Source organism: Cadophora gregata (assembly GCF_030347475.1).
Source record: "Cadophora gregata isolate MNR1 chromosome Unknown scaffold_3, whole genome shotgun sequence".
In the NCBI taxonomy this organism is placed as follows: Eukaryota; Fungi; Ascomycota; class Leotiomycetes; order Helotiales; family Ploettnerulaceae; genus Cadophora; species Cadophora gregata.
Window position 1 is genome coordinate 2,553,846 of NW_026695926.1, and position 14,240 is coordinate 2,568,085.

The 14,240-nt window shown below is 48.7% G+C and overlaps 5 protein-coding genes across 5 annotated transcripts; 2 read left to right on the forward strand and 3 right to left on the reverse strand.

The window, feature by feature from the left end:
* The first annotated feature begins 30 nt into the window (after nt 1-30).
* ARL3 (ADP-ribosylation factor protein 3) lies at nt 31-1,122 on the forward strand. Its single transcript, XM_058502964.1, has one exon. It carries the CDS (start codon nt 205-207, stop codon nt 964-966), a length of 762 nt encoding a protein of 253 aa, XP_058361896.1. The 5' UTR covers nt 31-204; the 3' UTR covers nt 967-1,122.
* On the reverse strand, nt 1,123-2,306 carry ONS95_009375 (uncharacterized protein). The gene is made up of 4 exons (XM_058502965.1): nt 2,073-2,306; nt 1,669-1,728; nt 1,365-1,596; nt 1,123-1,284 (listed from the first exon to the last, which is right to left on the reverse strand). Exons 1-4 carry the CDS (start codon nt 2,116-2,118, stop codon nt 1,137-1,139), a joined length of 486 nt encoding a protein of 161 aa, XP_058361897.1. The 5' UTR covers nt 2,119-2,306; the 3' UTR covers nt 1,123-1,136.
* A 1,721-nt stretch (nt 2,307-4,027) lies between these two features.
* Nucleotides 4,028-5,276, reverse strand: ONS95_009376 (uncharacterized protein; the record flags this gene model as incomplete). The annotated part of the gene is made up of 2 exons (XM_058502966.1): nt 4,028-4,426; nt 4,737-5,276. The coding sequence occupies 2 exons, from the start codon at nt 5,274-5,276 to the stop codon at nt 4,028-4,030; spliced, it is 939 nt and encodes a 312-aa protein (XP_058361898.1).
* A 2,347-nt stretch (nt 5,277-7,623) lies between these two features.
* ONS95_009377 (uncharacterized protein) lies at nt 7,624-11,841 on the forward strand. Its single transcript, XM_058502967.1, has 6 exons — nt 7,624-8,577; nt 8,640-8,827; nt 8,879-9,504; nt 9,568-10,651; nt 10,708-10,792; nt 10,852-11,841. Exons 3-6 carry the CDS (start codon nt 9,140-9,142, stop codon nt 11,568-11,570), a joined length of 2,253 nt encoding a protein of 750 aa, XP_058361899.1. The 5' UTR covers nt 7,624-8,577; nt 8,640-8,827; nt 8,879-9,139; the 3' UTR covers nt 11,571-11,841.
* Nucleotides 11,842-12,534: 693 nt separating this feature from the next.
* On the reverse strand, nt 12,535-12,917 carry ONS95_009378 (uncharacterized protein; the record flags this gene model as incomplete). Its single annotated transcript, XM_058502968.1, has 2 exons — nt 12,535-12,578; nt 12,602-12,917. 2 exons carry the CDS (start codon nt 12,915-12,917, stop codon nt 12,535-12,537), a joined length of 360 nt encoding a protein of 119 aa, XP_058361900.1.
* Between the last annotated feature and the right edge of the window lie 1,323 nt (nt 12,918-14,240).

The following is a 14,240-nucleotide window of genomic DNA, read 5'->3' on the forward strand; positions in this document are numbered from 1 at the left end:
GCCCGCCCGCCTCAGCCTTGCAGGAGTGCAGGGGTTCAAGGCCCAATTGACACATGGACACGAATCGAGAGCTGGACTTCCATGCCACGCTCCCGGCAAGGCTGTCCACTGTATGAAGAAGACACTTGTAGAATTGAGGACTAGAAGCGGTCTTTACAGCCTTCACTCTGTCTTCCCGTTCGGCGTTGGGATAAACGGTTCAAAATGTATCATCTAGCCAAGGGGCTGTATTTATATGCGACCAGCAAAGAAGGTATATCCTCATTCCCCGACTGCAGGTCTCTAGGCTTGTCCTCCCGTTCAGCCCTACTGCTGCTATTGGCTCTGTTCAAACCTTTTTCTTTACTATATCACGCATCTACTAATGCCCAAACAGAATACTCTGTCCTCCTCCTTGGCCTCGACAACGCAGGCAAAACCACCTTCCACGAACAAGTGAAATCGCTCTTCCTACCCTCCCACCCCAACCCCAAACTTAAGACTGTGCCCACAGTCGGTCAAAATGTCTCTACTATCACCATGCCCGATATGTATCTCAAGATGTGGGACGTTGGCGGGCAGCACAGTCTACGCAAGCTCTGGCAGAGTTACTACACCTCCTGCCATGCCATCGTCTTCATAATTGACAGCACGGACATCGGAGACGGGAATCTGGAGCACGATAATAGCGGACGGCTGGAGGAGTGTAGATTGGTGCTGGAGGATGTCCTGCAACATTCTGAGACGGAGGGTGTGCCGCTGCTGGTGTTGGCGAATAAGCAGGATAGGGAGGATTGTGTGGAGGTGGTGAGAATTAAGGAAGGGCTTGTGAAGAAGGTATTCGAGGGAGAAAAGGGTGCAAGCATCAGGGATAGTAGGGTATTACCTGTGAGTGCTCTGACCGGGACGGGTGTAAAGGAGGCGGTTGAGTGGGTGAGGAGTAGGGTCAAGTGGAATAAGGAGGGGAGACCACCGGTTATGAGGTAAGGATGGAGGGGTTGTTGCTTTTGGGAGTTATAGACAGCGAGGCGTTTGGTATGGTTTGATGCCAGGTGGGATCTGACGACTAGAGGGCGATGCATTGAATGGGATTACTGATGAATTGATTAAGTTTTAGACCTGGTGAAAGACTATTCTTACAATATCTGCATACAACGTCAAATTTTCGCATCTTCACCTTCAACACCAATTACCTGTGTCAACAATCCCGTCTCAGTATCCTGTACAAATCCCAAAATCTGCATTCCTTTGAAGAAAGGACTCTCTTTTAAAATCCCCACATCTTCCTTAATGCTCTCGTCGGGACTTTCCTCGTCAGCACTCTTTTATTTCCTTTCATTCTTCTTCTCCTTGAAGTCCCTCAAACTCCAGAGCAGTAAACTCACCTCACAAATGCCCCAAACCTCACTTCATCCAACAATTTCCCCGCCTCGGCATCAACACTCCCCTTCAAGGCCTCTCTAATCTCGTCCTCATTCGCAGTCTGCAATCCACAGTCCGTATGATGCACAACCATAATAACACCTTTCTTACCCAGATTCCCTACAGCTGAAAGAACCAAGAGCGTGGACATGGCGGCGTGGACACGGCCGCCAGCGGTGCGGACTACAGTAGCTTCTGGAAGGTGGATATGAGGATGGAGAATTAACAGTTGGAATGTGAGGAGGGGAAAGTAAAAGGGAGACTAACTACTTGATGAATCCATACCCAGGAACTCTTCTGGTGTAACACGGGGGTCTGTACATGCGACTGGTGACCCACAATTAGATGTCAGTATGAAGAAAGGTATTGCACCTCAACTGCCAGAGCCTGTAACCAAGTCTCCACGAACCAGGACAGTCAATATTGCAAGAAAACGAGACAAGGACAGAAGATTACAATCAATGCAGAAACAAAGGAACTGGTCCTACTCTTCTCTTTCAAATATCAACTTCCAGTTCTTGACACAAGACATGGAAAGAGAAAAACTCAATATTCGTGCCTTGTCACATCACAACGTGAGACTCAGCGAGATCAACATTGATCTTTCAGTGGAGAAACAAAACGAAATACAAGAGCGCTGGACTGAAAAATCAAAGAGATCATGCACCCACCAACAATAATCGTCCCATCCGCCCTCTCCCTCCCCTTCCTCTGCATCTCCACAAACGGTACAGGAGCTACATAATCTCCCCTCTTAGCCCACTCCCTGTATATTCATCATCAGTCTTCCGTCTTCAGTACTTATCCAAAATGAGCAAGAGTTCTAAAGCAGACCAGAATGTTGGCAAACCGCCAGACCAGCCTAGCTGGCTAGAAGCGATGATTGGGATCAAGATAGATAAGAGATAGACATACCTATTCCTCTCCAAATACATCTCAACCCTCGGATCCATCATATGTACTTATAACTACCTCCAATCCTCAGAATAGAATGCCAATCAACTAGCTTAAATCTAACCCTCGTATCTCTCTCTCTTTTCTCTCAACAGTCTGAACTTTTCCTTACTTACTCCACGCTCGACGGACCCGTGCACGCCCTCCCAGCCAGCCAGCCGGCGAGCCAACACCGAAGCTCACTCACTTCACTCTCAAGTCCAGACGGGAGAGAGGGGACAACAAGACCCAATCAAACTCTTCAAACTCAAAATACAGCCAGCCAACTTTAAACAACAAACAAAGCAAGGATTCTCTCTCTCCCTCCCTTCATTCGAACAGCCAAAAAAAATAGAAACCCAAACCAACAGAGTGAGATCTGATATATGATAAGCCTTCCCCCCCCCCCCCCCCCCCCCCCCCACTCCAAAAACAATCCATTCCCAGCCTGTCGGATCGGCATCGGCTCACATACAAAACCCCCACCCCACGTTTCAACGCTTATCTCTCTCTAAGTTACTCTAGGACCTACAGTAGGTATCAGAGCGCGTGTCTGAGCCATGACATAAAGTAAGATTAAGATTAAGATGCTACTGTAAAGATGCTAAAGCCTAAAGCCTAAAGCCTTATCTGTACTAGTGAGGGGTTGGGAAAAAAAAAAGGTAGATAGGCTCGATAGGTAAGGAGGGAGGGAAAGGAGGGAGGGAAAGGAGGGAGGGAAAGGAGGGAGGAAGCTTTAGCTAGCTTGTGATGGTTTGGGAGGAGGGGTAGAGAGTGTTAATTGCGTGTTTTGGATTTGGATTTGGATTTGGATTTAGCTTTAGATTTGGATTTTCGTGTGTGGCGTGTGTGAAGGGGGGGAAAAGTCAATTGGGGTTGGATGGATAGATTGGAGTTTGACATGTGCTTGCTTGAAACTCATATCTTGAACTGATGGTCCTCACGATAGAAATTACACAGATTGAAAGGTGACGAAAGGATCTATCCAAATGGGATTTGATATCATTCCATCGAATTGCATTCTGCTTCCCTATCTGCTGTAGTAGAGACTATGCTTCTCCCATCCACCTATCCATAGACACCGTGGATCAGCATCATTACCACATTAACACCGCCAACCTCCATCCACCCATCCGTTCCAGCCCATTCCTCCACCATACCCCCTCCAATCCCTCCATCCATCCACCTCCCCACACAACAAACGCCAAAAATCAAGACCTTCATTGCAAATCCAGAAACACCAGAATTACCCTTCCCGTCCCATCCATCTATCCCATCGCTAAATCTCAAAAAGAGGACTAATGTTCTCATCTCTAATAACGAAAGCAAGGCTGCTGAAAAATCTGAAAATTGAGAACCGAGAAGCAAAAAGGTGGTCAAGCCAGCGCATCCATCAAACGCACGCTAGCAACGCAATCTGTGGTATTGAGCTCAGAAAAGATCATGATCGTGATTCGTCGCCAAATCAAATCAGATCAGAAGTACGCACGCATTCAATCGGGTATCCATTCTTCTCGGTCGTCGTGTACTGTGTGTCGTATTCTGATATTGTCCAACTTCCCGCAGACATAGGCCGAGATCTCGAAATGGAATCTATTCATTCATCCTTCAAATCGTATGGAAACCGGCCGTCTCGTCGTGAAAGTGGTAACGTATGTGTGGTGCGTCCCTATGTACTGTGCGGGTGGTCCGTTCAAAAGGTGCTCCAGTTCCAATCCCTAGGCACGCTGGCTCCCAGACTCTCTGGTACGCCTGTATTCTTCTGTCCAAAGACACTGCCGATGCGGCCGATACGGGTGCCTGCGCAGCTCACGGTGGGTGTAGTAGGTGTGTCCTGATCATGGGAGCTCTCGCTGTTTGAACGGCTTGAGCGCGCGATCTTCCATCTCAGGTAATCTGTGAAACAGTGCTCACAAGCACGGACTTTGGCACCTTCAGGGTGGTAATTTGCATCTTGGTCAAGAGGGATGGCATGGCTGGAGTGTCTGTCGCAGAAGATGTTTCCGCATCGTCGACAGTGATGCTTTCGTGAGAGGAAGCCGAAGTAGACTTGGCAGGTTGTATCGTCGCAAACAACGGATTCGGAGTCGGGCTGCACGAAGAAAGGTAATTAGCATGAGATACGTAATTGTAATTGAGACGAGGCAACGAGAACCAAATAGTTTCGGGTATGAGCATGTGCTATGTCCTGAAAAATTCGGCAGGGCACGCGAGCTTCTGTCTGGCCAAGCGATGCGCTGAGAATGTTTCTTGCATGGGTTGATGCCCTTCACAACATTATTTCAGCACGCAATACCCCTCAAGGTATCGCGACATCAAACTTTGATACACCATATAAACCCATGAATATCCCCACCTTGTTTTGTGCAGGTGCTGAGTTTCAAGAGATTCTGCTAACGTACCTTCCAGTGTTCTCTTGTTGGCAAGCCCTTGACCTTTCCGAAGCTCTCCAGTCCCTCGGAGCTCCATTCAGCTTCAACTATTGCGCCAAGTCCACCCTTTCCACTGTCACCAGTTGAGCGTCTGCTCAGTGTCCGCAGAGTATCTGTGTCGTCAAAACTGTTGTCCTTGCTGTGTGGCGGGGTCAGGGGTGATTGTCTGGCTGTTCTCTTGGGAGGATCTGTAGGTCGCAAGACTGCAGGCACATAGAGAGGGGACTTTGGCGGGCGCAGTTGTCGAGTATGGGCTGCAAGATGCGCAGGCACGCCTGCTCGAGGAGATGTAGGAGATGTATTATTGGGCGTGGCGGTCGCAGAGTTGATGGGGGAGGTTTGTTGTGAGTTGAAGAGACTATACTGAGTCGGCGATGCTGTGAACTGTTGCACAGGCATCGCGAAATCCGTTGCCATGTTCTTTGTAGTTTTTTGGGGGCGTTCGAAGTTATCGTCTGACGTGGAGAAGGTGGGAGGGAGGATCTGCTGAATCGGCTTCTCGAGAAACATTCAGATGGTAGAGAGGAGTCGGTGTGGAGAGACAGTGAGCATGAGATTGAGCAAGATCGGAAGACGTATTATCGCGACAGTACGATAATGCGACAAGAACGTGTGCCACCGTCAGCTCACAGTATTAGAGTCAGAAGTCGGATATCATAGGCCTATCGAGTGGTACAGCCTTGTCGAAGTTGAAGTTGTACAGTGGACGAGATGGCAGCAAGAGTGGGCAGATCAACGACCACGTTCCTGGCAGACCTGTATATCCACGGGTTGATCTGCGGATGATAAGTAAAGAGCGTTGCAACGTTCGCGTGCGAAGTTCGACTGTGTTACGTCGGAATGTTACTGCAGATGAATTATCGTGGCTGCTCCTGGTGTTTTGTTGCTAGAAGGGCGAGGTTCTGGACTCGGCCCGCGCCCAAGATGACGGAAGGTGCTGATAAGCCTGGTGGTAAGGTAAAGGCAGAATCTAGCAGACAGGCAACGATGAGGCTATCTTTGACGAACAGGTTCTGGATAAAGCGGTTGCACAAACAATGTTGGATCTGGTGTGAGTATGAAGTGAGGGAGGTGGTGGTGGTTACTCAATATGAAATTCACGGCGGGACAGGATAGAACAGAGGAGGGCTCTCGAGATGAGCAGGGAGGGTCCTCTGTCGGGTGCAAGTACATAATAGCTGCAAAGTATGGCAGCACTAGATCCGCCCCTCCAGTTGATATGGGCCAGAAATTATCAACAGTTTGGCTGTGATTCGCCGATTCGAGGACTACAAACAGGGATACCTTATGGGGGCAACGTCGGAGCGCATCTCTTGAGATCCCTGGCATTTTAACTTTAGACTTCGAGGGTGGCATCGGCCTTCGACGGTAGATGGGACATTACAGTATTGCACGTGTACTGTAAGTGCAGGCCGTCCAGATCACTTCAACTCAATTCAGTCCCATTCAAGAATGCTTCTCCAGCTTTTTTTACTCGTAGACAAGAGAAGAGGTATCATATCCTCCACGACAGCCACGCCATTCAGCCGCATGTCTGCGTATGAGAATGATAATCAATCTTTGGCGCATTGGAACGAACGGCAGTCGGTCGGACTGGGGGCTGCCCAGCGCTACTGTACTGTATCGATAATCTCGATGACTTCTGGGATCGTCCAGTGTCCACAGACCTGCGGACCTGCGGGCCCACCGCCAAAAGACTGTCGCGTGTGCAGCACGCTAGAACCTCGGCCAAGGGTCCAACTTCGGATACGGGGCTCCTGACTGGCTGCGCTGCCCGTTCTTATCGCTGAGAGATGAGTGGCCAGGCGCACGGCGGTGACATTCTTCCCTGCGGTGCGGTCGAGTCGAGTGCAGCGCAGTAGTGCCATCCCAGCCGAGCGAGAGCGAGGGGCAACAATGAATGAAGCCTTGGAATTACCCATAATAATGGAACCTAAGATAAATTTACCTTGGTAATTGGATGCTGCGCTGCACTGGTGGAGCCGAGTGCTCGCCCAGCAGCACAGCCAGTGGCCACTGAGGAAACGAGGCGACTCGCGAAGGTTGCTTCTCCGACTGCTGCATCTTATCTATCTTGTCGAATCATTATTCGCTGCATCATCCATCATCCATGTTGGCAGCATAGGGAAAGCCTTAATGCTCATCAGAACGATCGCTGCCACTTCGAGGATGGCCCCAGACACGGAGGAAAAGGAGAGAGCCTCATTCCCAGGAACCTCCTCGCTAGCCTCCCAGCGTGCAATTTTGACACCTCGCGAAACCCTCCTAACCTTCCTAACAGAGTAATTCTGACTCGTGTCGGGCGGGTCTTTCTATTGGCGGTGAACTGCGAAATATGCCTCGTTTGGGACGAAGGTCTTCATAAAACGCCGCCATACGATCGCTTCCTGTTTTTGTTAACGGCACGCGAGCAAGCCCGCTATTGGGCCGCCAAATCCATGTATCTAAACTCAATTGACTATCGGGCCAACCCCCTCGGCTGTTCAGGAGTGCTGTGCTGCGCCGGGACATCAACTCGCCTCGCTGGACGTCTGTGGCTGAAGAGGCTGCGTTGCTTGGTCGTTCATGTACCTCCGTCTCCGTCGTCCCAAAGGAGGCCGCTTCGTCCTGTCATTAATCTATCACACCTGGGACGGAGGCACATCTTTCGGTATTCTGGGGAAATGTACCGTTATCTGTGGGGAAGCTTGGGGATTGGAGCCTTGGAGGCGACTGTGATACCACGAGTCCGCGGCTAAAGACCGCGAGTGTGGCAGCCAGCCAGCTTCAAAGCATCTTGAGTGGATCGTACTGTGAGAGTTAATGTACCGGAAATTCCGGACACGAGGAAATGCGTAAAGCTCTGGCAATAATTGGCAAGTCCAATTAAATCGAACATTCTATGTATTGGAGTTCTCCTGGCACTCTGCATGGTAGCACAAGTCCGGTTAGTGGGTGGCCTGGGAGTATCTTTGTAACTGATCCTGAACTCTCCACAGGCGAGAAAGGACGTGCAGTGCAGAAAAGAGCTTGTCGAAGTGATGTCGGTGTGGTTGATCGGACCGCCCAGGATGAAATGGTTGATCCTTCAAGATTCAAGAGCACACCTTGATCCTACGCACTGCAAACAGCTTTGGCGATCTCAAGTAAAAGGACCCTACATCGAAGATCGTAGCAAATGTCTCAAAAATGGGTTATGCTGTACGTTGCAGTGTGACTTGCCCATCGCGGAATCAAGAAGCGAAAAAGGTCAATACCAGAATATGTTAGATTGTGATTGGTTGGAGGTGGGTACCTCAACATGGATAATGTCCATATGTGGACCCGGCTGTCGCCCGATCTGATATGAAAGAGAAGAAAATAAGGCCGAGGTATCCTTCGCAGTGTAAAGGGTATGCCACTTATGTTCAATAACAGTAGAAGCCAGGCGGCTGGTGGCGAGAGGGAGGCAACAGCGAGACGAGATATTCCTCTTCATAGCTTCAACTTGACGAGATCTGCCGAAACCGTCGGTGATATTCCGGTATCAAGTCCTGGCACATTTCCATCATGGTGATGAAAAATCGGAAGGCGAATTGCAGCACTGCAGCACCCAAATCTCAGGATCAGATGAGCACAGCCGAATGCGTGGACAAGCTGTCCAGTGGCAGTGTGTTGCTATCAAAAGCTTGACATCCGACGGCTAAGCGCCTCTCATTCTCGTGGCGTCGGTGTCAAGGTTCTTTCTCTTCTCTCTTTGAAAACAGAATTGCATCGGAACATCTTTTGTCCTTCAAGCGTTCTCTTGGAATGAATTGCATACAGTACCATCCTGGCACGGGTCGGAGCGATTGTTAGTTTTGTCCCTTTTCACATCAGACGAACAGCTACCTAAACTTACTCTTGACGGCGAAGCTAAAATGGTTGTGATGTTTTTTCAACACTTGTTCGGCGGTTGACCTTTCTTGTTCCTTTACTTTTGCTTAGAAGAGACTCTTCGTTCAAACAGAACTCAATTGGCTTTTCGAAATCCTGCATTGTTGGTTCGTTGGTTCGGAATGGGTGTCAAGTACCGCCAAGCCACTCACTCGCTTGTCCCCGCAGTGAGATTGCCGGCAGCCTGCAGCCACTTTTCATTCTGATTCGCTGTTTAGCAAGAAACTCCATGGGCATGTGGACCTCGGTCTCCACTGTTCAACGTCGTCAAAGAAGAAATCATAGGGGGTCGAGTTGCTTCATGTCTTGATGGGTCAGAACACATTTATGCCGGGTATTCCGCGTCAAAAATCAAAAATCTGAAGAATACTGGATGTAGACATCCTTCCTTTATAAAGTCTTATTACCCCGAGATCTCGCAAGGAGCTTTAAAGCTTGGAAGAGCTGTGCGTCAGCTGTTGTGACGAAGGAACAACATCATGACGTCCAAGGTTATTGAGGTTGTGGGCCATCTCCCAACACTCCTTCCAGATGGACCAGAAGAAAGCCCTTTTACTGATGCGAATTGGACTACACTGCTAGCTATAATGGACACGGTCATCCCCACAATCAGCAGAGAGGAATCTACTAGCAAACCTGACCAAAGAGTGATTTCAAAGGAGGATTACCAAGCGACTGTTGATCAAATTGTTGTTGACCTGCCAAATGAGAAAGATCTGGATGCCTTCTTCAAAGAGCGAGCCTCAGACATTCCGGAATTTCACGAGCTCCTCAAACGAACACTAGTCCATTACACGCCCGAAGATGCCAGGGAAGGACTGGGGTTCATCCTCGCTTCTCTCAAGTAAGTACATTTTCCATCTCGAAATGAGGATCAAAACAAAGTACCAAACTAAGCTGTCAACAGCACTCTCATCGGCTCACGGATTCTCACTGGCTATACAACTCCCTTCCACGAGCAGCCCATCCTTATCCGAGAAGAAATTCTTGAGCGATGGCGCCTCTCCTATCTCCGACCACTAAATCTCGTCTACAAGCAAATGACAGCAATTGCCAAACACGTCTGGCTTAAAACTAGTCCGACATTCCCCAAAGTCACAGGATACACCCCTCTTCCGCACCACGCCAAGCCGAAGTCAAGTCACGAGTACGACTTTCTACAGTTTTCTTCCGGTGAGCAACCAGAGACTATCGAGACAGATGTTGTGATCGTTGGTTCAGGCTGTGGCGGAGCTGTCTGTGCTAAGAACCTTGCGGAGGCTGGTCATCGCGTATTGGTCGTCGATAAAGGGTATCACTTCCCCGCATCACAGCTACCCATGACCGAAGAGGCAGCAGGAATCCATCTCTACGAGAACGGAGGTGCCGTTCAGAGTGATGATGGATCCACGGTCGTCGTAGCTGGTAGCAGTTGGGGAGGTGGCGGGACCGTCAATTGGTCAGCCAGCCTTCAGACGCAGAATTTTGTCCGGAAGGAGTGGGCTCAAGATAGAGGTCTCACGTTCTTTGAGACTGCAGAATTCCAGGAGTGTCTTGATAGAGTTTGCAATCGTATGGGTGCTTCCACGGAGCACATTCGTCATAATCACGGAAATCGCGTCCTTTTGGAAGGGTCCAGGAAGCTGGGATATCATGCCAAACCAGTACCACAGAATACCGGTGGTTCAGAGCACTATTGTGGACATTGTACATTAGGATGTGGCATGGGGCAAAAGCAGGGTCCAGTTGTGTCTTGGTTACCAGACGCCGCCAAAGCAGGAGCCAAATTCATGGAGGGTTACACGGTCGATCATGTCATATTTGACGAGTCTTCAGGCGTTAAAAAAGCGGTGGGAGTGACAGGGAAATGGGTTTCGAGAAACTCTAAGGGGGGAGTTGATGGGCCATTATCCGAACGGACTGAACGAGAAGTTATCATTCGAGCGAAGAAGATTATCGTGTCATGCGGAAGTCTATGGAGTCCCATCATTCTACTCAACAGTGGATTAAAGGTCAGTCATCCATGCCAAATCAACTATTGTAATATAAACTCAACTGAGCCTTTCAGAATCCTCACATCGGACAAAACCTCTACCTCCATCCAGTCAACACCGTTAACATGGTTTTCAAAGAAGACGTCCGGCCATGGGAAGGTATCTAGCCACCCTCCTCAAACCACATTGCACCAAAACACTAATATCCCCCACCTTAGGTGGTATTCTAACCAGCGTGTGCACGACCTTCGAAAACCTCGACGGCCTCGGCCACGGCTCCAAACTCGAAGCCACAATCATGATTCCCTCCCTCTCCCTCGTCCTCCACAACTGGACCAACGGCCCTCAATACAAAGCCGCAGCCCTCAAATTCCGCCACACAAACGGCTTTATCTCCATCGCCCGCGACCGCGATCCAGGACGCGTGTATAAAGACCCCGTCAGTGGCAAGCCGCGCATCCAATACACACCCAGTGCGTTCGATCGCGCGAATATCATGGAGGGTGTGATTGCGCTGGTGAAAATCGCCTATGTGGAAGGCGCGACGGAGATTCATCTTGTGAATTCGGGGGTAAAGCCTTTCATTAGATCAACAACTCCATCAACGTCAGAGGACAACAATACCTCCCCCAACCCAGGCATAACCGACCCTGACTTCACCGCCTGGGTCTCCGAGCTGCAACGTATTGGCAACAAGCCACCCATGGCAGGTTTCGCGTCGGCTCACCAGATGGGTACGAATCGTATGAGTGTCCGCGCTCAAGACGGCGTTGTTGATCCTGAAGGTAGAGTCTGGGGAACGGAGGGGCTGTATGTGGCGGATGCGAGCGTGTTCCCGAGTGCGAGTGGAGTTAATCCGATGATTACGAATATGGCGATTGCTGATATGATATCGAGGGGCTTAGGGAGGGAGTTGAGTGCCGAGAAGGAGGAATGAGGAGATAAGTGGCTGTATGATAAAATTTGTTTTGTTTGTTTTGGGGATTACAATCGTATTGTTCATTTCAGTCGCTTAGCGGATTGTTTGTTTCTTAACCCGACGTGGTGCTGGCTCGCGGATCTTGTCCTTCGCACCATTCCCAGCTTAGATTCTACGGAGCAAAACTTCTCACCATTTATTACAACTTCAAAGTCGAAGTTCAAAGCTCCACCCATGAGGACAAAACTGATTAAAAACGCAAAAATATACTCGAGAGTTCCCAACCCCGCTCGCTTAATTTTACTTGCTCTCAGTCCACTTTGCCGTGCCATCCTGTCTCGTCTGTCTGAGATAACTGGATTAATAAACGTAGTGTTTATGAGAGTAAATATGATATTGAGTTGAGCAATGATGGAACATTCCAAAAGTCCAATTCGGCATTTTGTGCTCCTTTTCCGCTTAAATTATGGGTTGGCATTGAATCGGCACTGCACCTGTTTGTCCACACTGAGCTGACCTGATCTCTGATGCCAGCGAGTGCCGATAACAAGCCATACAAACTGTTGTTGAGATTTCGACAGCAGAGTTATGCTGAACCAACGAGACCTGGGGGAGCGATTTGAGAATAATAAAGTCTCAAATTCACATATCTCATCTTACATGGCGTGAAATGAAGCTCCTTTTCATGGCCATAGCACGTGTACATTCTTACTCGTACCCGCGCAGTACGCTGACAAAATGAAAAGGGCAAGAAAGAGAGTACATAATCGATACTATTTACAAAAAATCACTTTTAATACCAGGGAAGCATTAGTAAGTACAGTTCAATCTGTAAGCTTTCCAAAAGGCGGGAATATAAGCAGACTACGATAATCTCAACATCTGCTCGCTATTCATCGCCCAGTCCGCCGAGCTCCTTTTCAGTACTTTCTTTGTTTCTTTATATCAGTAAGCTGATCGATTGGTGTCTCATGTATACCAGCTACTCGATGAATGCTCCATCAGCACGCTCTCCTGTCGAGAATTCTAGAGCAGATGGACAAACTTACCACCATTGTCTTCTGGAGCAGAGCTTGCTACATCATCCTCCCCAAGATGATCATCCGCAGCCCAGAATTGGCTTTCCCAGCTTTTTATTTCACGGTCCGGTTTAGGTATGAAATCGGACGATCTGTTTTGAAGGGTATCCAGATGCCCGAAGTGAACAAGACAAATCTCCGGGTCACCAAAGTCTGGCAGGGAAGATTCTTTCCAAGCACATGTATGTTCGTCATTAGAGTCTGTGTATTCGAGCTCCTCTTCAGTTCCACACATTTCGTCGTCATCAGGGTCTGCGTATTTGGGCTCCTCTTCATCTCCACACATTTCGTCGTCATCAGGGTCTGTGTATTCGAGCTCCTCTTCATCTCGACGCAATTTATCATCATCCGCACGATCAACGGACTCGGGGCGTAGGTCGAGAAGCGCCCCTGAGCTATCAAGGTACACGACCCATTTAGTAGGCTCTCTGTGATCGAAAAGCCGTCCGAGAACAATCGCCTTCAGGTATCGATCGCCACTCGCTGTGGAAAGAATGATCTTATGAAGTATGGTATGATCGCTCCCAGCAACAGAGTGGTTGTTTAACCAGTCTCTACCAACAGTCGAGACGTATAAGGAATAGGTTTGTCCGAGAATGAAAAGCCGAGTTCTAAAATTAGGCTCGGAACGTGTGGTACTACCCCAGGTGGGGGAATTCTCGCGTGGCTAATTATCAAGTTTCGTAGTGTCTCCAATTTGGAAATATTGAATGGGAAACCTTGCTGGAGCATGGAGCTGAGGCTTTCTAGGAGGACCTCCGTTTCTATAAATTTGGATTTGAATGTAGGCGCCCTGAGTTGACGTTTATTCATGTCCTTTAACTCCTTCGCAATCTCAGGTAAAGTTGACTGATCAGCTAATTTCAATATCATCTATGCATGAAAACTTATGATTATATCGGAGCATTTGCTTAATTCTCTTTTGAGCCATGGTAGCAAGGTATATCGACGCTCGCAGCTGATGCACACAGAGCTCTCGAAACTTTACGGTGCAGGTGTTGGAGCAGAGGCAAGCAATAATAGTCTTGTAATAAATAGGAAATCTACATAAGAAACTCTAGCCAAAATAAGTTGATCAAAAGGTCATTAAAAGGTAGGGAATGGATACTCGACACTCCTATTCTACAGTCTAGCGATTCAGTCCCTGTAAATGCTTCCCTGATCCTATGAAACTCTAATCTAATCATTTCATTGTCTATGAAAACGTACTTTTCGAACGAAATCCTTTGAGACTACTTGGAATACTCCAGTGATGAAAGAGGAGCCCCGCCCACTACGACGGAAAAAGGCTGTCCGCATGCAGAAATCGCCCCATGGAATTTTGATAGAAGTCATCTTTTATCTCAAATGCTGATAGTTACGTACGGCATGGACTCGCTACCGATGATAGCTAGCTGCAGTGAGTTTGGAAGGACTCTTTGTCTTAAGTGGGGATAGTTGTGAAAAGTGTGTCGCAGTGGAAAAGGTCGAATTTGGGGGGTGTTTCCGCTTTTGGAGGAACGTGAAGGAAGCTTCCGTGTGGGAGAGATGCTGAAGACTTTGTCAAAGGGATTTCCTGTCGCGGCAAAGCTATTCTAATACTGAGCTAAACCGCAACACGTGTCGGTCT

Bases quoted from the DNA above. Each gene is read 5' to 3' on its own strand.
- ONS95_009375 (XM_058502965.1), bottom strand. From the start codon at position 2,118: ATGCAGAGGAAGGGGAGGGAGAGGGCGGATGGGACGATTATTGTTG. The intron at 1,729-2,072 runs GTGGGTGCATGA...GTGGGTCACCAG, and splicing joins GGATGGGACGATTATTGTTG to TCGCATGTACAGACCCCCGT. The intron at 1,285-1,364 runs GTGAGTTTACTG...TGACGAGGAAAG, and splicing joins AGGTTTGGGGCATTTGTGAG to TCCCGACGAGAGCATTAAGG.
- ARL3 (XM_058502964.1), top strand. From the start codon at position 205: ATGTATCATCTAGCCAAGGGGCTGTATTTATATGCGACCAGCAAAGAA.
- ONS95_009377 (XM_058502967.1), top strand. From the start codon at position 9,140: ATGACGTCCAAGGTTATTGAGGTTGTGGGCCATCTCCCAACACTCCTT. The intron at 10,652-10,707 runs GTCAGTCATCCA...TGAGCCTTTCAG, and splicing joins TACTCAACAGTGGATTAAAG to AATCCTCACATCGGACAAAA. The intron at 10,793-10,851 runs GTATCTAGCCAC...CCCCCACCTTAG, and splicing joins AGACGTCCGGCCATGGGAAG to GTGGTATTCTAACCAGCGTG.